General features: G+C 46.0%; 2 protein-coding genes across 3 annotated transcripts; one reads left to right on the top strand and one right to left on the bottom strand.

Moving 5' to 3' along the window:
* Positions 1–912: 912 nt before the first annotated feature.
* On the bottom strand, positions 913–7,796 carry taldo1 (transaldolase 1). Its single transcript, XM_056466441.1, has 8 exons — positions 7,605–7,796; positions 6,217–6,340; positions 5,359–5,466; positions 5,064–5,195; positions 3,483–3,658; positions 1,619–1,816; positions 1,365–1,510; positions 913–1,270 (listed from the first exon to the last, which is right to left on the bottom strand). The coding sequence occupies exons 1-8, from the start codon at positions 7,699–7,701 to the stop codon at positions 1,238–1,240; spliced, it is 1,014 nt and encodes a 337-aa protein (XP_056322416.1). The 5' UTR covers positions 7,702–7,796; the 3' UTR covers positions 913–1,237.
* A 572-nt stretch (positions 7,797–8,368) lies between these two features.
* On the top strand, positions 8,369–22,775 carry tspan4a (tetraspanin 4a). 2 transcript variants are annotated; one of them, XM_056466440.1, is made up of 8 exons: positions 8,369–8,598; positions 11,181–11,260; positions 15,967–16,158; positions 17,932–18,006; positions 20,486–20,587; positions 21,632–21,763; positions 22,019–22,102; positions 22,292–22,775. In XM_056466440.1, the coding sequence occupies exons 2-8, from the start codon at positions 11,198–11,200 to the stop codon at positions 22,361–22,363; spliced, it is 720 nt and encodes a 239-aa protein (XP_056322415.1). In that variant the 5' UTR covers positions 8,369–8,598; positions 11,181–11,197; the 3' UTR covers positions 22,364–22,775. The 2 variants fall into 2 exon arrangements, with proteins under 2 accessions (XP_056322415.1, XP_056322414.1); XM_056466439.1 differs by lacking the exon at positions 8,369–8,598 and having other exon boundaries at positions 10,073–11,260.
* Positions 22,776–24,096: the final 1,321 nt, after the last annotated feature.

Genomic DNA, 24,096 nt, shown 5'->3' with positions numbered 1-24,096 from the left:
AGCCTTTATAGTATTTATAGTATTCTCCTGCTTGCTTTTTGAGCAAGTTTTTAAACACCTGTGATTGGTCATCGTGTCAACAGAAAGGGCGGTGATTGGCTCTAACGTTCTGCATGGCTTAGGCGTTATTCACCAATGAGGATGTTGACAGTGAGTGAGCCGCGTTAGTTTTTAGAGTTCAAACATATGATAATTTAGACAAAATAATTTAAATATATGGCTTACAACAAAGCAAGAGAGAAGGCCGACGGGAAACTGCAGAGCGCCTCAACAGGCTACATGTGTAGTGATATAATTTAAATATAGGCCATCATCATTATTATTATTCTTATAATAATAATTTATAGGCCAGTTAAAGTTCAATGAAATATGTTACAATACATAGAAATTGTGCGCGCAGAGAGAGAGCGAGAGAGAGACTGTAACATTCAACATGTGCTTATTATCAGCACATCAAGTTTCAAATCTAAAGAGCTGTGCACGTACAAGTGGTGAAACAGGTGCAGCCTCCTGAAACAGGTGCAGATCGCTGCTCTCCCTTTGACATGCCAGTCTCCCACAGCTCGTGAGGAAATAACTCTATAGTAAAGTGAGGCTACTGCTCGACCCAGATCATCTCCTGATTATCAAACACATGTGTGTGAGTGTGTGTGTGTGTGTGTGTGTTCCTATTATGAACCTAAACATGTCTTTTGCTTGTAATAAAGAGCGCTGCTGTTGATCAGCTTCTGCCCATCAGAACTCTTGCCAAATCAGTTTGAATAAAGACTGAGCTTCAGTGGGTGTGGATGATGTGGTGTTTGCTGATTATTGGAGGGTCTCAGTGGAGGAGAGGAGTGTTGAGGAGTCAGAGACATTAACTCAGAGGATTCAATCACTCAGGAATAAAGAGACTCTTTCATAAAGCCGGACTGAAGCGTTCTGCAGAGGAAAGAGTTTAATGAGATCATCTGAACATGTGTGACAGAGAACACTGAAGCAGAGAACGAAGTGGAGCTCTGAGAAATGAACAGAGCTGCTGCATATCTCTCTCAAACACACTTGGTCCTACAGTCATTGCATACACTCTGCTGGGAGAATCAGAGCGCTCCATCAGGTTCTGTTCCTCATATTAAAATGTGAAGGTCTTATAAAAATCTGAATAATGTGCACATATTGATACTGAAGGCGGAGCTTCTACCAAATCAGCCAATGGGAGCGAGGGAAGGGTTTGGTCCACTAATGAGTCTCTGCTGCTCTACTGGCCATTCTTCGCATTAAACATCCTCTCCTGGAACACACAAACATTAATGGTGATGAACATGTGGAGGACCAAGGAGAGGAGGAGTGTGAGTGTGTGTGTGTGTGTGTGTGTGTGTGTGCACCTTAATCATGGTCTCCAGCTTAACAGCATCAGCTGCAAACTTGCGGATCCCGTCTGAGAGTTTCTCCACAGCCATGCGGTCCTCATTGTGCAGCCAGCGGAAGCTCTTCTCATCCAGCTGCAGCCGCTCCAATACACACTCCCTCGCTGCAACACAGTGCAGAGCTCAGGTCTGTGTGGCTGTCTGCAATGTGTTTACCTGTCTGTCTGTGTGTGTGTGTGTGTGTGTGTGTGTGTGTGTGTGTGTGTGTTCACCTGTCTGCGGTGTGAGAGTGCAGGTGACGGCGGTGTGGTCTCGGCTCAGCTCCTCCAGCAGTGCAGGTGAGATAGTGAGCAGGTCGCAGCCCGCCAGCGCCTTCACTTCCCCGGTGTTCCTGAAGGAGGCGCCCATCACCACAGTGCTGTAGTCAAACTTCTTATAGTAGTTGTAGATTTTGGTCACACTCAGAACACCTGAGAAAGGTGAAGAGACGTTCACTTAGTTTCTTATACAGCAGACAGACTCTGGAATAAAACCATCATCTCTAGTCTTAATATCATCATCATCATCTCTAGAGTTAATATCATCATCATCTCTAGTATCATCATCATCCTCCTCCTCCTCCTCCTCTAGTGTTAATGTCATCATCATCATCTCTAGTGTTAATATCATCACCATCCTCCTCTAGTGTTAATGTCGTCGTCGTCATCATCATCATCATCATCATCATCATCATCCTCCTCTAGTGTTAATGTTGTCATCCTCATCATCATCTCTAGTGTTAATATCATCACCATCCTCTAGTGTTAATGTCATCGTCATCATCATCATCATCATCATCATCATCCTCCTCTAGTGTTAATGTCGTCGTCATCATCATCATCATCATCATCATCATCCTCCTCTAGTGTTAATGTCGTCATCATCCTCATCATCATCTCTAGTGTTAATATCATCATCATCCTCCTCTAGTGTTAATGTCATCCTCATCATCATCATCCTCCTCTAGTGTTAATGTCGTCATCATCATCATCATCCCTAGTGTTAATATCATCACCATCCTCCTCTAGTGTTAATGTCGTCGTCGTCATCATCATCATCCTCCTCTAGTGTTAATGTAATCCTCATCATCATCTCTAGTGTTAATATCATCATCATCTCTAGTGTTAATATCATCATCATCATCTCTAGTGTTAATATCATCATCATCATCTCTAGTGTTAATATCATCCTCATCATCATCATCATCCTCCTCTAGTGTTAATATCATCATCATCATCTCTAGTGTTAATATCATCCTCATCATCATCATCATCATCTCTAGTGTTAATATCATCATCATCATCATCATCATCATCATCATCTCTAGTGTTAATATCATCATCCTCATCATCATCTCTAGTGTTAATATCATCATCATCATCTCTAGTGTTAATATCATCCTCATCATCATCATCATCCTCCTCCTCTAGTGTTAATATCATCATCATCATCTCTAGTGTTAATATCATCCTCATCATCATCATCATCATCTCTAGTGTTAATATCATCATCATCATCATCATCTCTAGTGTTAATATCATCATCCTCATCATCATCTCTAGTGTTAATATCATCATCATCATCTCTAGTGTTAATATCATCCTCATCATCATCATCATCCTCCTCTAGTGTTAATATCATCATCATCATCTCTAGTGTTAATATCATCCTCATCATCATCATCATCATCATCATCATGTCTAGTGTTAATATCATCATCATCATCATCATCATCATCTCTAGTGTTAATATCATCATCCTCATCATCATCTCTAGTGTTAATATCATCATCATCATCATCTCTAGTGTTAATATCATCATCATCCTCCTCCTCTAGTGTTAATATCATCATCATCATCATCATCATCCTCCTCTAGTGTTAATGTCGTCATCATCATCATCATCTCTAGTGTTAATATCATCATCATCATCATCATCATCATCATCCTCCTCTAGTGTTAATGTCATCATCATCATCATCATCTTCTAATGACTTCATTTTCACATCTGTGAATCTGAAAGAGATGTGGAGCTACACCAGATGCTGGATAACCCAACCCAGAGTTTAACCCAACCCAGAGTATAACCCAGACATGCCTGGGTCTTCATGGGGCTCGTAGGTCTTGCGCTCAGTGTTCTCCTTATACCAGTCCAGGATTCGTCCCACAAATGGGGAGATGAGCGTGACCCGGGCCTCAGCGCACGCCACCGCCTGGGCGAAGGAGAACAGCAGAGTCATGTTGCAGTGGATGCCATGGGTCTCCTCCAGCTCGCTGAGAACACACACACACACACACACACACGGTCTGTTCAATTAATCAAATTCGGTTTCAATTTCGATTTTGGCTTCAAACGATTATGAAAAAACATTGGAGCTGAAACGATTATAGCATCATATACTGCCCCGTTTCCTGCTGTACACATTTGTTGCTCTGCAGAGCTCAGTTTCTGTGAACATTACTAAAAGCATGTGCTGTACTGTAACGTTTAGGGTTAGCCCGGGATGCGCATCATTTATTGATGTACATTCAAATCATTCCTGTTTTAAAAGCGCGAGTGTGAGACAGCATGCTGTTGTGTGTGTGTGTGTGTGTGTGTGTGTGTGTGTGTGTGTGTGTGTGTGTGTGTGCTCAGTCTCAGAGACGAGCACACACACACACACACACACATCTCTGAAGTCATCATAATGAGAGTGCTTTAAGGGTCAAATAAGTTTTAAACGCGGTGTTTAGTGATTACTCATATTAACCCTCATTTATGGAATAAACAAACGAGTCGAGTCAAAAGACAAGTGAAAGTGAACTCATTAATCAGAACCGTACTGCTCTTAAAGTGACAGTGCACAATATTCCTACTGCCGACTGTGCTAATCATTAATCAAACAATGAAAGGAGAAAAATAAAACTCCCTCACTGCTCTTGACTGAAGGACTGCTGGAGCTGTAATTAAAGTGTTTTTCTTACAGTGAAAATGCTTAAGCACAGTCTTTATTTCAGATTATTATTCTATTGCATTTATTTCTCTTTCCTTATTTACAAGGAGGAAAATAACAGTATACAGAGTTGAAGTCAGATTTATTAGCCCTCCTGAGTTATTAACCACCCTTTCCCCCAATTTCTGTTTAATGGAAAGAAGATTTTTCTCAACCCATTTCTGAACATAAGTTAAGACATCTCTAATAACTGATTTCTTTTCTCTTTGTCATGATGACAGCACATAATATTAGACTAGATATTCTTCAAGACACTAGTATTCAGATTAAAGTGCGATTCAAAGGCTTAATTGGGGTAATTAGGCAAGTCACTGGATAACAAGTTTCTCCTGCAGACAATCAAAAATATATTGCTGAAGGGGGCTAACAATACTGATCTTGAAATAGGTTTAAAATATTTAAACCTGCTTTTACTCTAGTCAAAATAAAACAAATAAACCTTTCTCCAGAAGAAAAAATATTATAGGAAATACTGTGAAAAATTCCTGAATCTGTTCAACATCATTTGGGAAATATTTAAAAAAAAAAAATAATAATAAATTCACAGGAATAATTTTAACTTCAACTGATACTCGTTTTGAGAGTGAGAGAGAGAGTGTGAGAGACACATATACATACACACACGCACGCACAACCATGTAGGAGCAGCAGTGGTGCACAAACACCATATTAACACACACTCTCACCGTCCAGCCTGAATGCCTTCCCATGTGGACGAAAGCTTGATGAGGATCCGCTCTTTACTGACGCCAGCGTCCTCATACAGCGAGATCAGCCGCCGCGCGCGCGACACCATTGCATCTTTATCAAACGACAGCCTGGAAAACACACACAACATTAACACATCCAAACGCAAACACACAACTACAAATACATCATCAGCTACTTCAGTTCATTGACAAAGTGCAGTGCGCACATAATAGTGTAGTGCGCACGATAGTGTTGTGCACATAATAGTGTACACTAGTGCACATCTCTGACCTGGCATCGACCTCAGTGGACACCCGCCCAGGGACCTTCTTCAGGATCTCCAGTCCGAAGTTCACAAACAGCTTGTCCATAGCATTTGTAACCTGCTCGTCCTCAGTCCTGCGTTTATAAACCACACACACACACACACACACACACACACACTAAAATTAGGATGACCTGTGACACTTGTTTGTTTTATTTAGACCGCCACACAGAGGCTTTTCACATCACTGTAGCGGCCCAATAATATGAGCACACGCGAGGACGATGCAGACCTCTGATTGGTCAGTTTGGTAGCTGCGATGTGTGGGCGGAGCAAATCATGTTAGTTTTATGATTAATGTTGAATGTGGAGCAGTGTCCAGCTCCTCTGGATGTGTGTTTGAACACTTGCGCTGGTGCTGTAGTCTAGTCCAGTGTAGAATTAGAACAGCAGTTCACTCATGAGTAGGGCCAGACACAATCGGTGGACATTTCTGTGCAGAATTTTGGAAATAAATCTGCGGATTTAAGCGGAATGATTTTAAGAGTATCATAACTAAAACTTTATATATATATATAAATAAAAATAATACCTTTTTAACTTTTATTTAATGTTTACAATGTAAATCCAGTTAGATCCACTTATTTAGTAAAAGTGAGTCCTGCATATAATAGTAGAGTAGAGACTGAAAGACAGAAAATTTTACTTTACACTGATGGGCTAAAAACATGCAGACATCTGCGTGCTCAGACTGCGTTAGTGACAGGTCATGAGCTGTGAGTGAGCTACAGGGGTCATGAACTGTGCATTACTCTGAAGCGGTGAATGTTCTGCGCAGCTCCAGAACTGAGCAGAGAACCATCGGACTGCAGTGTTCTTCTTACCCGCCGTTAGCGATGCCGTATTTGATGGCCTGGTCCACCAGCGGCTGGTACGCAGGCATCTTGGCAGCAGCCAGAATGAGGGAGGGGTTGGTGGTGGCATCCTGAGGCTTGTACTCTTCAATGGCTGATGGAGGAGAAACACAGATCATTAAAGCACACGCTGTTAATCTTCATCATCAGGGAAAGCAGACGCAGTGCTCCTGGCCACTTCATTTCCTAACAGAGCTCCTCTATCAATGATGATAAATGCAGGAAGAGCCTCAGTTAAACACCGGACGTCCACTTCTGCACACCGACGCAGAGATACAGAAGCACGGCTGGGTTAGCGGCGCTGCCAAAACAGATTATTCTGGAAAGCTGTCAAGCAGAATCCAGTTGTTCAGGTTAGAGAGGCTTTATCTGGAGCAGATCATGAGAAGAGCAAACACACAACAATAACACCTCTAATCTCTATATTCACTACAGGAAAACACTGCAGAGCTGATTTATTATTGTACACGGTGTGTTCATCATCATGACCATGCAGAAAGAGGAGTTCAGCTCCTTCAGCTAAACAAACAGTGAAATCACGGAGTTTCACAAGAGGACTGAAGCAATGCAGCTGATGAAGAAACCTCCACACGCTGCAGCCAGAGCTCCTCCTGACACCCGCACTTTACCCTTATAAATCAGCTTTAGATTACATCTGCAAACCTTTAGATGGAGTCCTGCGACCTGTAAACAAGAGTTAAGCGTGTTAGCGAAGTTACTGAAAACTGTTGATCCCGGAAACGTTAAGAACTCTAAACTCCGCACAGTTGCAGTAGCAGGCGAACATTACCTAAAGTCACGCACGCCTGATTAATAAAGGCTTATTAATATTAATAAAGCACTGCATTACACCATTCGTCGGGTGACCAGTGAGAGCTGACTCTCGGCCAATCAGAAAAGCAGATTTTGAATGTCAAGCATGCATATTAATATTCATTAGATGAGGGTGCTCGTTCACTTCCGGGTATTGGCGCGAGAACGCAAGAGTAACGTTACGTTTGTCAAATCCGGTGGAATTAGCTTGTATTAAACCGGTAACCGAAATCACAAGTGTTCCTCTTAACGTTAACTCACCGCGACAGACCGCCGCGCTTCTACACACTTCCGCTTCAGCCTCCAGTTCCGCTAATGACAGACCACATGAGGGTAAACTTAAGCAATCATTAACAAAATAACGCCGCTGTGCACGAGCAGGAGACGAGCTGAGTGCACACAGGGCGAGGATCATCTTCATCATCATCATCTTCATCATCACCGTTAACTCGACTCCCCCGGTCCTCTGAATGCAGCATTAATAAACTGAGGCGAGTATAAACTACGCCACACCGCCTCCTCATGACCACAGAGAACAGATTTACCGTTAAAGTCTCCCGTGTCCGCGACGACCACCGTGAACTTCTTGATCTGCTCGAGCGCGGACTCCATCTTCCGCCGTTTGTCCGGTGATACAGACATGATGACCGGAGAAAATCCGCTTTTATAGCAGCGCTAACAGAGACGCGACTGTCTGAAGCAGAGCTGCGCGCACACACACGGGGCGGGGCCACTGTGCATGGCGTCATCACGCACAACCAATGATGGCGAGATTGAGCCACACCCCTCATGAGCCGAGCAACACTGAACATCAGCGAAGACAAAGCACGCATGCGCAGATGTGGAGCTACATTCGAGCTTCAGCAAATAGATTAGTGCAGAAGAACACAACAACAACAACAACAACAACAGAGCCGCTCATCCTCCAGCCTCTGCCCTCATAACACACTTCTGCTAAAGTCCCCCCCCCCCAATGATGATGATGAAGCTTAGGGTTCTGAATGTCTGTAAATGATGCAGTGATATATTCAGAGTTACTGGAGTGGAATCTGCTGACTGTCCTGCAGGTGGCGCTGCTGTGTGAGTCTGGACTGTTGCTGTAGTTAATCATGTTTCAGTGTTTATCTCACTAGTGCACACTAGATGACACACACTAGTTCTTATTAGGGACTGAAGAACTGATGTGTGTGTGTGTGTGGGGGGGGGGTGGTTTGTATGACAGTGTGTGTGGGTTTGTTTTACTTCTGCAGTACACACACACACATGCACACACACACACGCACACACACACGCACACACACACACACACACGCACACACACACACACACACACACACACACACACACACACACACACACAGGCTCTGGTCAGAAACACTCCAGCATTCCTGAGATTCCTGATGGCCGTCCCTCCCTGTGAACACACACACTCCTGACTGAGGAACACACACTCACACACAGCGCGGTGCGCTCAGGACACACACAGCACAATGGAGAAGGACAGCAGCTCTGCGAGACACTGAACATTACAGGAAGAAGGTGAGTGTCTGCGTTACTGATGAGAGATGTGGAGAAACACACACACACACATGAAGGAAGATTAGAGGAGTTAGGGTCCGGCTAAGGCTGTTTCCCCTCAGTGGAGCTGCTCTGAGTTCTGCTGCTGAGGTGGCGGATTGACTCCTGCGCTGGTCACACAGATCCTCACACCAGCAGCTACTGCTCAGGCGGAGGGGGTCACTATTGAGTGTGTGTGTTTATAGTGAGGGGGTCACTATTGTGTGTGTGTGTGTGTGTGTGTGTGTTGGTGAGGGGTTCATGAGTGTGTGTGTGTGTGTTTGTGTTTATGGTGAGGGGATCACTATTGAGTGTGTGTGTGTGTGTTGGTGAGGGGTTCATGAGTGTGTGTGTGTGTGTTTGTGTTTATGGTGAGGGGATCACTATTGTGTGTGTGTGTGTGTGTGTTGGTGAGGGGTTCATGAGTGTGTGTGTGTGTGTGTTTGTGTTTATGGTGAGGGGATCACTATTGAGTGTGTGTGTGTTGGTGAGGGGGTCATGATTGCGTGTGTGTGTGTGTGTGTTTATGGTGGGGGGTCACTATTGTGTGTGTGTGTGTGTGTGTGTGTGTGTTTATGGTGGGGGGGGGGTCATGATAATGAGTTCTTCTGTTCATATATTCACAGCTGATGTGAGAGCAGCACTTAAAGCTGAAGTTATTGGTGAACGTGTTGTTGTTTGTTCAGATGATGAGATGCATCAGGGGTGTTTCTGCTCTTCCTCTAGCGGTTTACAGCATGCGCTTTACCCCGTTTCTGCAGCTCTCACACACAATTACCGCAGGAACAGCCTCCATCTTCTCTGTTTTACTATATTGTGTACGATGTAAGCTATCGGGAAATATTTATTTCTGGTCTTTTGTGAAAGCACTCGTGATTATCACAGCGAGGTCCGCTTGATATTTCTGTGTTCATATTCACATATATACTGTATAGATATATACTGCACGCCGCTGCTCCATTCAACACAAACACCTTCACATATTAACACAATAACAGCACAAGACTAGCGCTGTGTTTTCAGGAGCTCATGATGAAGAACTGCCTCACTAATGAACTCTGGAGAACTGCTGTTAGTTAATGAGCTCTCTCAGCACATCCTACAGGCAGAAGAGTGTTCATTATTAATGCTGTCTGCGCAAACACACACACGGCCATTTACACTAATGTGATGAATGCAGAGAGCAGATATACTGCAGGTAAACCCCGTCACCAACACGAGAGAGAAACGAGAAGAGAACGAGAGATGAAGCAGCAGAGATCAGGAGGTGTTGAGGAGATCTTCTGCAGCGCTGTAATGAAGAAGAGGAACTGTGCTGGAGGAAGATGGCGGACCTCGGATGCTGATTGGCTCAGCTGAGAGGGGGTGTGGCCAGAGCCTGACAGAAAGAGAGAGAGGGAGACTGTGTGTGTGTGTGTGTGTGTGTGCTGTGCTCTACACCCCCCCCTCTCTTTCTCTCTCTCACACACACACACACACACAGTGCATCCTCTTCTGCAGGAGCTGCTTTATTCCTGAAGTCAGGCACAGAGGACAGACTCTGAATCCGCAAACCAGCCTTGTAAACCCGGATGAGGAGGAAGAGGCATCGATCATGAGGAAGGAAATGCAGAAATGAAGGATCACAGAGATCAAACACCCGATGCCGAGCGGCAGCAGAAGAGGCTCCATATTCAAGGTGGAAATCTTCCTTGGCGATCTCTGTAAAGCTCAGAGACGTGTGCTTCATCTGTATTCAGCATCGTCCTCATTTTCATCTTCATCATCCTCTTCTTCATGGTCGGCAGCTTCAGCAGGTGTGCAGGTCACAGAAACACTGGAGAATCTCTGCAGGACGGCCGAGGCCTGATCACAGATCAGCGGACACCAGCTGCGCATTCAAAAGAGGAGAAGAAGAGGAGTCTCCAGCGGGACTGAAACCTTAATCACTGCAGGAGTTACTGGAGCCTCGCGTTATTGATAGGAGAGGGTTCAAGTTATTGATAGAGTTAGGGTTATTGATAGGGTTAGGGTTCGAGTTATTGATAGGGTTAGGGTTCGGTACTTGATAGGACATTGAACAGTGATGAGGCTTGGCTCCGGCCTGTCGTCCTGACTCTAGCGCTGGGTTTCTGGAACATCTCGAGTTTCTGTCTTTAAAGATGTGAACTGCTTTTCTACAGTAAACCCTAAAAGAACAAACAGAAATGTTGGAGCTTTAAGGTCAGCAGGCGTGAGCTCTTATACTTGCTGGTTGATCACATTTCTGCTCTGTGACCCCGGTGTTGTAAAAGTGGGGATCATCTGGCCCCTGGGGGTCCGGGCTGCGGCCCCGGCTCCTGCCCCGAACCCTAAGATGCGCCGCTCGAGTACGGACGAAACCCCGTACCGCCGCAGCCCATCTGTGGACAGTAAGTCGGGGTCGCCGCCTCTACGATACAGCGGCGAGTACGAGTACCACAGCTCACCCTTCGTCTTCGGCCTGCGCACCACACCCGGCCCCAAGACTAAAGCCAGCTACACCAGTGCGCAGGGCAGAAAATATGTGGTGTTTTACCTGGATCTGTCCTTCATCTTCCTCCTAGAGCTGCGGCGCTGCAGGATGGCGGAGGGCTGTCTGCGGGCGCTGCGATACGGGATGGTGTTCTTCAATCTGCTCTTCTGGGTGAGTCAATATACTGATTATTCTCTTCTGAATATGCTTCATTATTATTCTGTTCTGTTATTCTGCTCAAATTATTCTGCCGTGGAAACACAGATGATTTACAAACACACAACAGCAGCTCACGTCTTTGACAAGCTCCAGAAATGACCAAATCACCATAGAAGTGCACGCTCCGGGATAGATCAGTATGGTAGTGAATATGCATGTGGAAGTGTTGTTGGTCTTGGTGTAATAGATCTGCTCCGCCGCTGCCACTGCTGTGATTATTGGTGTAGAATCGAGACCTACTGCTGCCAGTATATTCATGCTGTCTGAGAATAAAACACACTTCTACTGCAAACACACAACATTCATCAAACCCACAGCAGATCTACACACAGCTGAGGAGGAATCTGCAAACACACTGAGGGGTTAATGAGGTTTATAACTACACTGAGGTATTACACTACACTACACTACACTACACTGAGGTATTACACTACACTACACTACACTACACTACACTGAGGTATTACACTACACTACACTACACTGAGGTATTACACTACACTACACTACACTGAGGTATTACACTACACTACACTGAGGTATTACACTACACTACACTACACTACACTACACTACACTGAGGTATTACACTACACTACACTACACTACACTGAGGTATTACACTACACTACACTACACTATACTGAGGTATTACACTACACTACACTACACTGAGGTATTACACTACACTATACTACACTACACTGAGGTATTACACTACACTACACTACACTGAGGTATTACACTACACTACACTACACTATACTGAGGTATTACACTACACTACACTACACTGAGGTATTACACTACACTACACTACACTACACTGAGGTATTACACTACACTACACTACACTATACTGAGGTATTACACTACACTACACTACACTGAGGTATTACACTACACTACACTACACTACACTGAGGTATTACACTACACTACACTATACTGAGGTATTACACTACACTACACTACACTGAGGTATTACACTACACTACACTACACTATACTGAGGTATTACACTACACTACACTACACTGAGGTATTACACTACACTACACTACACTACACTACACTGAGGTATTACACTACACTATACTACACTACACTGAGGTATTACACTACACTACACTACACTACACTGAGGTATTACACTACACTACAATACACTACACTACACTGAGGTATTACACTACACTACACTACACTACACTGAGGTATTACACTACACTACAGTACACTACACTGAGGTATTACACTACACTACACTACACTGAGGTATTACACTACACTACACTACACTACACTGAGGTATTACACAACACTACACTACACTACACTGAGGTATTACACTACACTACACTGAGGTATTACACTACACTACACTACACTGAGGTATTACACTACACTACACTACACTACACTACACTGAGGTATTACACTACACTACACTACACTACACTACACTACACTACACTGAGGTATTACACTACACTACACTACACTACACTGAGGTATTACACTACACTACACTACACTACACTACACTACACTACACTGAGGTATTACACTACACTACACTACACTGAGGTATTACACTACACTACACTACACTGAGGTATTACACTACACTACACTACACTACACTACACTGAGGTATTACACTACACTACACTACACTACACTACACTACACTACACTGAGGTATTACACTACACTACACTACACTACACTACACTGAGGTATTACACTACACTACACTGAGGTATTACACTACACTACACTGAGGTATTACACTACACTACAGTACACTACACTACACTACACTACACTACACTACACTGAGGTATTACACTGCTCTCACAGTGTAGTCAATGTGAGCGTCCCAGTTCGGGTCCTGGGAGATGGTTGAGCCCAGAAACTGAATTCTCCGCTGCTGCTACAGTGCTGTCCATGATGGAGAGATGGGGAGAGTGGGGGGAGGGTGTTCCTGAATCCACCATCATCTTCATCTCCATCATCATCTCCAGTGTTCCCAGTGTGTACAGTTCCAGGTTGTTCAGATACAGCTCCTCATCCTCCTGTCTGTAAGCAGACCCGTCTCTGTCCTGAATGAGGCGATGACTGTGGTGTCATCTGCATACTCCAGGAGCTCAGCAGAGGGTTCTGCAGAGGTGCAGTCAGTGTGTGGATGGAGAAGAGCAGTGTGGAGAGGACAGAGCCCTGGGGGCACCGATGCTGACTGTACAGGTGCTGGAGGTTTGTTCCCAGCTCTACCAGCTGCTGCCTGTGCTGGAGATCCAGTGGCTGACAGAGGTGGCACGGAGAGCTGTGTCAATACAGGGCAGGAGGAGGATGGGATGAGCTGAAGTCCACACCGAGATAAAGCTGCGACACTGCTCTCGTCAGCTCATTACTCCTGACTCTGGATCAGTGCACGGTGGTGTTGGTTTGAAGACCTGCCAAGAGGCTTTCCATCTGAACAGTCAGTGTTGTGTCTGTATTCAGAAACTCAGCAGATTCTGTCTTTAGGAGCTAAAATGAACACGGACCTGCCTGTGAGCTCCAGCTCTACTGAATGAGGATTACTTCTGCAACATCTCCGACACTTCTCAGCTCTCTTCTGTTCCAGCATGTTGTGTTTCTGTGCTGAGCTGCGGTGACGAATACCGACTTGTTTAAACTGTGGTCATTTAGCCAAAGTAAACCCTGTGTTTATTTCTAAAAGCAGTGCTGAAACCGTGAAATAAGAACTCATTTTCCCCCGCTGAGGGTAATTATAGCTTTCTGTCCAACACGGTCTGTCTACACCCTTTGTTTAAATAAATACCATATAAAGAGAAATTCATGGCTTACTCAACTTAAACAAACAGGGTAAACGTAATGCCACAACACAACTGTTGGCCATGTAAAGCTACACTGGTCATACTGACGCACACTGGCTGGTTCTGTTGAGAACAACATTAAGTACAGTACGTGAATAAACACAGCATATGAAGCAGCAGAGACATTATGCGTCATCTGAGAAATGATTTATATTCTAATGAAGCGGCGAGACCTTGAAGTGGAAAGAAAGAAAAATAAAGAGAAAGAAAAAGTAAAGACTGGTCCAGCGGTTTATCTGCGGTATATATATACAGTATATGCATCTCTGACTGCAGAGTTACCGGATCTTCACTCCTCAACACAGGCGCTGGCTGCTTCTGGACTGTCTCTGTGAGGGTCATCGCACCTTATATTATATAAATATTCTATATATTATTACATATATAATTGAGTGTGATTCTCTGAGTAAGTACAGTGATGCACACGCTCAATGACGTAAACTGGACCCTCGTCTATAGTCGAATCCCTCTGACTAACGCTACTGTAATTCGTCTGATCAGAGATATCTCTGACGGCTCAGCTGGCCCATTAATAGGCTAAATCATCCTCTAAACACATGCCCTGTTCCACCGGCTTCAGAAGAAAAGAGGAGAACAGAAGACCGTCCTAAATCTGCATTCAGAGATAATGTGGCCTAAAAACCGTATATTCCTCCTGGTCCGCTGTCTGTGTTGCCATGGCAACTGTGTTCACTCACGTTCCTCCAGCAGCGGCGGTTTGGGCTCAGAGTTCTGCTTCATATCTTCATGTTTAAGCTGAATATAAACAGCCGCGGTGTGAACTGATATTTAATAAACCAACAGACTCTGGAAACCTCCTCATATGAGACCAGCGGGTCCTGCTCATCTCCTCCAGTAACTCTGACCGTGTGTTATTGTTCAGGATCTGATGATGAAGCCGGGTCTATTACAGATCAGATTATTCATTCAGCAGAGGCTTTCTCCACAGTGGTTCTGATATGAGGACAGCAGAAGCTCCTGAATCAGCAGAACATCATCATGTAGGTCCAGTGTCAAGTCCAGCTCACGCTACCAAACACTCAGTCAGGCCGCTCTGGGTCTTCATCTTCATCTCTACACTGCTGTGTGTGCAGCGCTGACAGGTCAAAGCTGCTTCACAAAATGATCAAGACAGGAGAGAAACCCAGATCAGAACAGTCCAATCAGTGTAGATGTGGAGAACACACAGCAGAACTCCAGCAGCTGATGGAGAACGAGCTGCAGAACCAGCAGTGTGTGTTGTACTTAGCAAACAGTTGCTGTGTGAACACTGTACACACACACACACACACACACACACACACACACACACCTGCAGATACACTCACAGCCCCTAATGTAGACACAAAGCACAGTGCAGTACACTAACAAGAGCAGAAGCAGAGTGTGTGCAGCAGAGAAGAAGAAGAAGATGGAGGAGGGGGAGGAACTTAGAGCAGGTGTAGAGCAGCGGGAGCAGGAGAAGATCCAGCACAGACACACACACACACACACACACACGCACGCACACACACTTAGCCATATCCATACACACACTTGCTTAGTCAAGTCAGTGTGTGTGTGTGTGTGTGTGTGTTCAGTATGTGTGTGTTCGTGTTCAGCGTGTGTGTGTGTGTGTGTGTGTGTGTGTGTGTGTGTGTGTGCAGGTCTCCTCCAGTGAGTGTGTTCAGTGTGTGTGTGTGTATGTGTTTGTGTTCAGCGCGTGTGTGTGTGTGTGTGTGTGCAGGTCTCCTCCAGTGTGTGTGTTCAGTGTGTGCTCCTGTGTGTGTGCAGCTGTGTGGCTGTGGGATTCTGGGAGTTGGAGTTTGGCTCTCCATCACGCAGGGAAACTTCGCCACACTCTCGTCCTCGCTGCCGTCGCTCTCCGCCGCTAACCTACTGATCGCCGCGGGCACCGTTGTCATGGTGATCGGCTGTCTGGGCTGCGTGGGTGCGGTCAAGGAGAACCGGCCATTGCTGCTCAGTGTGAGTATACACACACACACACACACACACACACACACACAAAATACAGACACATCACAGAACACACACACACACACACCACAAATGTGGGTCTCCTGGAGCCTCTGAGGCCGGAGCTGGACAGGTTTATTGGAGATGAACACATGCTGAAGAGTAAAGCAGAACCCCTCCCGGACCCTAACCACAGAACCCTTCCCTAAACAGAAGACTTCCCACAAGCCCTACAGTCTGTCCTCCTGTCCGTCTCCTAATTGTCCATTTTTGCCTTTGTCATTCCTGACCTGTAATGGATGAGTAGCGAGCTCAGAGGATATATATATATATATCAGTCAGTATCGCCCTGTGGTCTGAGGAACCCTGACCCAAACATTCATCTGTAATCCAGAATCAGAAGTGTGTGCTGACGCTCCTCCTCCTCTGCATTTATCCTTCATTCAGGAGTTCACTCTCAGCTGATGATTGATGATAAAGCGTGTTTGGCATGCCGTCTCGGGAGAGAGCTCTGAGCTCATAAGATCCTCGAGCCCGGGGCTCTCCCCTGTTTACAAGGCGAGAGGGGAGTTTGAGTTCAGGTAGATCCGGAGAACTCCCCTGCTGTAGTAGCTAATGAACAGATATTGATCGCTCTTCAGAGATAACTACTGACTAGCAGCACGTCTGTGGTGCTGATTTGGATTAGTCAATTCACTTAAGCTGCATGTTTTTGGACGGTGGGAGGAAACCGGGGAACCCGGGGGAAATCCACGTGAGCACGGGGAGAACGTGTAAACTCCTCACAGAAACGTCAGCTGGCTTGGTAAGGCCTAGAACCAGTGACATTCTTGCTGTGAGGCAACAGTGCTAACCACTGGGTCGCCGTGCCACCCATCTAGGAAAGGAGGAGGAGTAGGGGTGGAAGGGGGATTCTTTAAAATGAAGATGGCTGTGATGTGAACTGAGGGTGTTTATAGTGGCTCAGGAATCGTCTGATTGGTCAATCATGAATTGAATAATGCGGGAGCAGCCGTGAGCAATCATAAGTGTAGAAATAAACTTCACTCAATAGTGGCCGTTATAGAGTGCTCTGCAGACGCCTCAGCTCCACATCAACACACACACACACACACACACACACACACCTGCTGTGAGCTCGAGGTGGAGGACACCAGCATAATTCTCCTCCACAAACCTCTGAATCACATTAAATCCCCATTCCAGAACGCCACAGGTTACGAGATTATCCAACAACACAAACTCCAGAACCACTGACCCACTGACCCGGGCCGCTGTAAACACCCTACATCAGCTTAGATGAGCACAGAGAAACTGAAGTGCAGGTGGATTAATAAGAGTGTCCTACAGATCGACACAGACGCACGCTGAGCTGAATCAGCATTATAGTATTGTCCCTCAAATCAGATCAACCATCTGCAGAATCTCTGAGTTCTGGAGCAGCCTGAGGAGCGCAGTGTAATGGACACAGAGCGGCACGTTTGACCTGCTGTACTCTGAGTTCCAGAAGTGAAATAATACACCAGTCTTCAATATGTGTGCAGAAGCATCTGTTACTGGGCTGCGTTGTGTTTCTGCAGAGTCTGCATGTGTAATGATGATCTGAGAGACGACGCAGCCTGTGAGGATGGAGATGTAGAGTCTGAAGTGTGTTGAACCGTGACTCCGCAGCTCACAGGACGGGTTCTACAGTCTACAGAGGGCAGATTGATCTCGAGTCCTGCAGTGTTCCTCTGACTGGAGATGTTTGCTTGATCAGTGTTTTTGCTTGTGTTTCTGCAGTTCTTCATCCTCCTGCTCCTGATCTTCCTGCTGGAGATCCTCTTCATCATCCTGTTCTTCGCCTATCAGGATCAGGTGTGTGTAAATGCTCTTCTTACAGTGTTCTAGTGATTCAGCACAACACACACTTCATTAGGCTCACAGTAAACTCACAGTCACTGTTCAGCTCAACTCTTCTCTCATTATATCCATGTGGAGAAGCTGCAATCATAAATCAGTACTGTAGGCCGTCTCTTCATGTGAGACACACTATTGAACACGTTTATTCTGAAAGCTCCAGCAGAGTCAGGGGGTTCACATGAGTCTCATGTTGGGCTGAACTGAATGTGCTGTTAGTCCAGAAGAAGACAACGCTGAAGATCAGGGAAGAAGATTCCCAGAGAAACACTGAGCTGACCGAGGACAGGCTGGTCTTCTGCACAACCTGAAGACAACATGAGGAATACCTGCAGAGATGAAAACACTGATGGAGGACTGAAGGTGTCCAGGAGATATAAAGATGTTCTGTTGGTTCTGGAGGTGTCTCTACATCAGCAGATCTCTGCTGTTCTGCAGCTGCGCATGTCAAGGAATATACAGCAGACGGCTCAGTAATGCTGGATCTCCATCTCTGAACATCAGCAGAGAGGATCTGATCATCAGACGTCGCTGCTGGAGCTTCTGGCTCAGTGTAAACACACAGTGCTACTGCCGCACACATGGACAATATCTGTGATGGACCTGCTCCAAACACAGCAGATGAATCTGTTGACTGTTTCCTTCTCGATTCAGTATACACACACACACGTGTGTCTCCTGTTCCACACAGATGACTGTAATCAGCCTCTTCATCCTCTGCTGGTGTGTATTATTGATGACGTGTGTGTTGAAGGCTGTATGAAGAGCACAGAGCTAATATCTGACACCAGCAGACGACCACAGGGAATACTGGAATACAGCAGAGACAGACATCTATATCTATATATCTATATCACTATATATATGTGTGTGTGTGTGTGTGTGTGTGTGTGTGTGTGTGCGTGTGTGTATGCGTGTGTGTGTGTGTGTGTGGAGGCTGGAGCTGCTGAAATCCTCCAGTGTTCTTCTTCTCTGTTTGCGCTGTTGAATTATTGATCGCTGACGTCTGTTCGGCCGCCACTGATGATGCAGATGTGCACAGACAGACTGAAGAACCTTCATTTACAGCTCATCTCCAGCTGAGATCAGACGAGGCTCAGCATCACTGCAGCGTTCTGTGTATTTACACCCGCTCTGATGATGATGATGATGATGATGATGATGATGACGTCCACATCAGATCATTCATCCTCGTTAAACTAAACTAACGGAATAATCCACAGTCCAGCAGCTGCAGGAAGTCCAGCGTTCCAGCTCGATCCTCCTGACTGAAGAGCTCCTCTGGGTTATTATCCTGCAGCTGTACTGGTGTGTCTGATAGAGGAGGATCTGTGTGCAGTGTGTGTGTTCAGCGGTACACAGGTGGATCAACAGAGCACAGTGAGCGGGACTGAACACACACAGCTCAGTTTCTGCTGGTCTGTCCGCGTTCCTCTGCTTTACTGAAGATCACAGTGTTCACGAATGACCTGAAGCTGGAGCTGAAGTGGGTAAAGCTGTGTTCGATTGATTTAAACACACACACACACACACACACACACTACACTGAACACATTAGAGATTCCCCTGTAGAGATACACATTCCCCAAAGCCAAAGTTCCTGTGTTGAAGGTGAAGCACAGAAGAGTCTGGAGTTCCTCATGTGTTGACCTCATATTGACAGATGTACAGTTCAGATGGGTTGTTCAGATGGGTCGTCTGTCCGTCCGCTGAGCCACTATGGAGGAATGATTACAGAACAAACATTATTAAATAGCAGTGATGGAGAAGCGCAGACACACACACACACACACACACACAGAAGCTGGAGCACAGCACAACCACAACATCACCATCATACTGATATAATAATGAAGGCAGACGCAGACGCAGACGCGCAGCTCTAATCTGCTGAACAGGAGTGATGACCGAGCGCAGACGTGTTCATCAGGGACTGTTTTACTCTGGATTTAGTCTGTACAGTATTGCTTCTGTATTGTTCATCACTAATGGAATCACTGATGCAATAAAGATCAAGAAGATCCTGACCGAGACACACAGTAAACAGAGCGAGTCTGCTGGAGACGCCTCCGCGATCTGTGTTAGGGTTCATTAGGGTTCTCCTGACCTCAGCTCTCCTCCTGCTGCTCCACATTCATCTGTTCCTGTTGGGTTGGGTTGGGTTGGATTGTGTTGGGTTGTGCTGTGCTGGGTTGTGTTGGGTTGTGCTGTGTTGGGTTGTGTTGTGTTGTGCTGTGCTGGGTTGTGTTGGATTGTGTTGGGTTGTGCTGTGCTGGGTTGTGTTGTGTTGGGTTGTGCTGTGTTGTGTTGGGTTGTGTTGGGTTGTGCTGTGTTGTGTTGTGTTGTGCTGTGCTGTGTTGTGTTAGGTTGTGTTGTGTTTGTATTGGGTTGTTTAAGTGTTCTCCTAACCTCCGCTCTCCTCCTCCTCCTCCTCCAGATTGATCTGTATGCTCAGAATGACCTGAAGAAAGGCCTGCAGCTCTTCGGGACTGAGGGCAACATCGGTCTGACCAACGCCTGGAGCATCGTGCAGACAGACGTACGGCTTCTCTTCTCTCCTCCGCTGTCAGGGATCCGCAGCCGATGGCCTCTCGCTCAGACCACTGATATCAGTTATTCATATATATTTCAAGAGTTCACACTTAGCTCACGATTTATACATAACTTGTTTGGCGTGCTGTCCCGGGAGAGAGCCCTGAGCTCAAGGTCACTGGGCCACCGTGCCGCCCATTCTGGATAAAGGTGGAAGAAGGGGAGGAGGAGGGTTGTAGAGAGGAAATGGGGATATATAGTGACTTGGGATCCTTTGATCATGGTTAATCATGAACACATGCTCCTCTCGAAATTAGTTTAAAATGAAACGTCACATGTGATGTGTGCAGACTCACTGTGGGTTTAGCTGGAGACTCTAGTGAGAGCATCACAGCAGATCCCCTGGAGGACTCTGAGCACCAGCACATATCAGTACAAGTAGAAGATTCTCTTCAGGTTCAGCACAGGACACATGACTGAAGGGGCGGGGCCACATTTACATAAATCTGCATAAAGCTGCGCTCACACTGGGCTTTTCTCCCCATAGACTTTCATTCATACGCACGCCAATGCGTCAGGCGGGAAACGCAAGGTCATGCGTCAAGTTTCGCAGGTCGCTGCGTGAAGCTTGGTGAACTTTGACCTGCGAAATCGCATCATGTGACTGCGTGAGACCAATCGAGGATCAAAACAGAACCTCTCTGGACAGAAATGTAAAACATGGAGCAATCGCTCGCTTTATTAATGTCTAATCATCTTGTTTAATCCCCTTTTCACAGCGCCGCACGGCAGAATATTGCATTATCTAACTCTAGTGTGACCGCAGCTTTACTCTTGAACATCATGAGATCGTCAAAACAGTCACTGGAGATATATGAACACGGGGCAGATGTAGCATCTTCACCACCATCATCACCCTCATTATTATTATCTCCCAACAGCTAAGAGCCACAGGGGAGACAATACAAGATCTGTTGGAGAGTCTTGGAAGGCAGGACATGACCGTGTGTGTGTGTGTGTGTGTGTGTGTGTGTGTGTGTGTGTGTTGTAGTTTCGCTGCTGTGGAGTGACCAATCACACAGACTGGTTTCAGGTGTATAATGCCTCTCGTGTGCCGGACTCCTGCTGTCTGGAATACAGTGATAACTGCGGCCTGGAGAACCCCGGCACCTGGTGGACAGCTGTGAGAACACACCTGAACACACATGCACACACACCTAAACACACATGCACACACATCTGCACACACACCTGAACACACATCTGCACACACACCTGGACAAGCCTAAACACACACATTTTCACACACACCTGGACACACATACCTATAAATAAACGATGAGTACACAGTCACTGATGCTGAGCTGCTGTGTGTGTGTGTGTGTGTGTGTGTGTGTGTGTGTGTGTGTGTGTGTGTGTGTGTGTGTGTGTTTTCCAGCCATGTTATGAGAGAGTTAAAGGTTGGCTGCAGGAGAATCTGGTGGCTCTGTGGATTTTCGCTTTGTGTACGGCCCTAACACAGGTACTAAACACACACACACACACACACACACACACACAGCTGAACACACAATCGAATCACAACAAACACATCAGAGCTCTGTTTAGAGCTTTAATGACCACGTGGGTGTGTGTGTGTGTGTGTGTGTGTGTGTGTGTGTGTGTGTGTGTGTGTGTGTGTGTGTGTGTGTGTGTGTGTGTGTTCCTGCAGATCCTGGGTCTGGTGTTCTCCATGACCATCTTCTGTCACACAGTGAAGGCAGCGGACACTTACTATGCGTAGACTCTTGGCGGAGCAGAACTGACCAATCCCAGCTCAGCTGTTCTCTGATCTCTCACACACACACACACACACACAGGGATCTTCAGGATGTTCTTCAGTGTAAATATGCTGTCTGTCTGGGAAACTGTGGGGCGACGCTACACACAGCTGCCATCGCTGATCATCTAGACTGAGCTCAGGAGATGGAGGGAGGACGCTGGTGAAGAAGAACAGCAGAGTAAAGGAGAGCTGTGTTTATAATCAGTCAGGCATCTGCAGCGCAGCTCTTCAGCGCACACACACACACACACACACACACACACGTTAAACATTAATACTGTATATTTCATCATTTAACCCCTAAAGCACACCTGTTAGTCGAGCATCAGTGTGTTCCTGTGTTTAACTGAGGAATAAATTTACAGAAAACACACACACACTACTGTCTAGTGTTTCCACAATACTGTGCACTTTACTCAGATGCACACACACACACACACACACACACACGACTGGTCTCCAGTGCAACAATCATGCTGATCAGCATCTGGACTCACCACACCTGTGAGGGTGGATGATCCCCTCAGTATAGAGCTCAGCAGTATTGGAGAATCTGGCCTCGTGTGGACAGAGCACAGTCTGCTGTTGTTTTGGTGTGTTATGAGCACTTCTTTAAGACGTCAATAACCCTGTCTGCTGTCTGTCCTGGATACTGGAAGATCCAATCAGATCAGCACGTGTCAGCGGTTGAGCAATAATGCTGGATCATAATCAATAATGAGCTTTCATCATCAGCGGAGCCTGAAAGAGTTCAGCACATCAGACCAAACTCTGCCCTGTCAGATCAGTAAAGCTCAGCTGATGTGCTGGAGTGTCTCGGCTTTACAGCAGAACTGAGCCAGAGGAGCAGAATCAGGCCTGATGTTCACAGTCTGCTTCAGAATAAACCCAAACCGACCCGTCAGACGTTTATAGCTTCAGAAATAAACCCGAACCGACCCGTCAGACGTCTGGAGCTTCAGAAATAAACCCGAACCGACCCGTCAGACGTCTAGAGCTTCAGAAATAAACCCGAACCGACCCGTCAGACGTCTAGAGCTTCAGAAATAAACCCGAACCGACCCGTCAGACGTTTATAGCTTCAGAAATAAACCCAAACCGACCCGTCAGACGTTTATAGCTTCAGAAATAAACCCGAACCGACCCGTCAGACGTCTAGAGCTTCAGAAATAAACCCGAACCGACCCGTCAGACGTCTGGAGTCTTAATATTGACGCAGAGTTTCACTGTTTACGGTGAACAGCAGCATGCGCCTCTGCTGCCCCCTGGTGGAACGCTCTAGTCTGTGCCGCTTCTACATGGACAAACAGGAAAAAGGTGTGGTCATATTTAGGGTTGGTGGATGATATTCAGCACACTAGTGAGGGAACGACAGCGAGGGCAGTGATCCAGCTTCTTTTCTAGCTCAATGGAAAACACACTGAGGCAGCTGAGCTGAGTGAAATCAACACACTCCTTCAGCAAATCTGGGCTGCAGAATTCAGTGCACTTTACAATCATCATAAGACAGAAAATAAAGGTAAACGCTCCTATGAGGATGTTTGGACAGAGCTGTGTGTGCACGGTCATGCTGGAGTGATAGAAACACAACACCGCTTTTTATATTATTTCCTGACATTAAAATAGGAGCAACAATTGCGTAAAGCAACCGGGATTAAACCATGTGTTCAGCTCACTGTGATGATCAGTCATTA

This window comes from Danio aesculapii, chromosome 10, assembly GCF_903798145.1.
Source record: "Danio aesculapii chromosome 10, fDanAes4.1, whole genome shotgun sequence".
NCBI classification, from domain to species: domain Eukaryota; kingdom Metazoa; phylum Chordata; class Actinopteri; order Cypriniformes; family Danionidae; genus Danio; species Danio aesculapii.
This window is presented reverse-complemented; position numbering and strand designations above follow the sequence as displayed.

Coding starts and splice junctions, on each gene's coding strand:
- taldo1 (XM_056466441.1), bottom strand. CDS start 7,701: ATGTCTGTATCACCGGACAAACGGCGGAAGATGGAGTCCGCGCTCGAG. Junction 6,341..7,604: donor GGACACGGGAGACTTTAACG/GTAAATCTGTTC, acceptor CTCCTCCATCAG/CCATTGAAGAGTACAAGCCT. Junction 1,511..1,618: donor CACTCTCACACCGCAGACAG/GTGAACACACAC, acceptor ACTGTGTTGCAG/CGAGGGAGTGTGTATTGGAG.
- tspan4a (XM_056466439.1), top strand. CDS start 10,952: ATGCGCCGCTCGAGTACGGACGAAACCCCGTACCGCCGCAGCCCATCT. Junction 11,261..15,966: donor TCTTCAATCTGCTCTTCTGG/GTGAGTCAATAT, acceptor GTGTGTGTGCAG/CTGTGTGGCTGTGGGATTCT. Junction 21,764..22,018: donor CCGGCACCTGGTGGACAGCT/GTGAGAACACAC, acceptor TGTGTTTTCCAG/CCATGTTATGAGAGAGTTAA.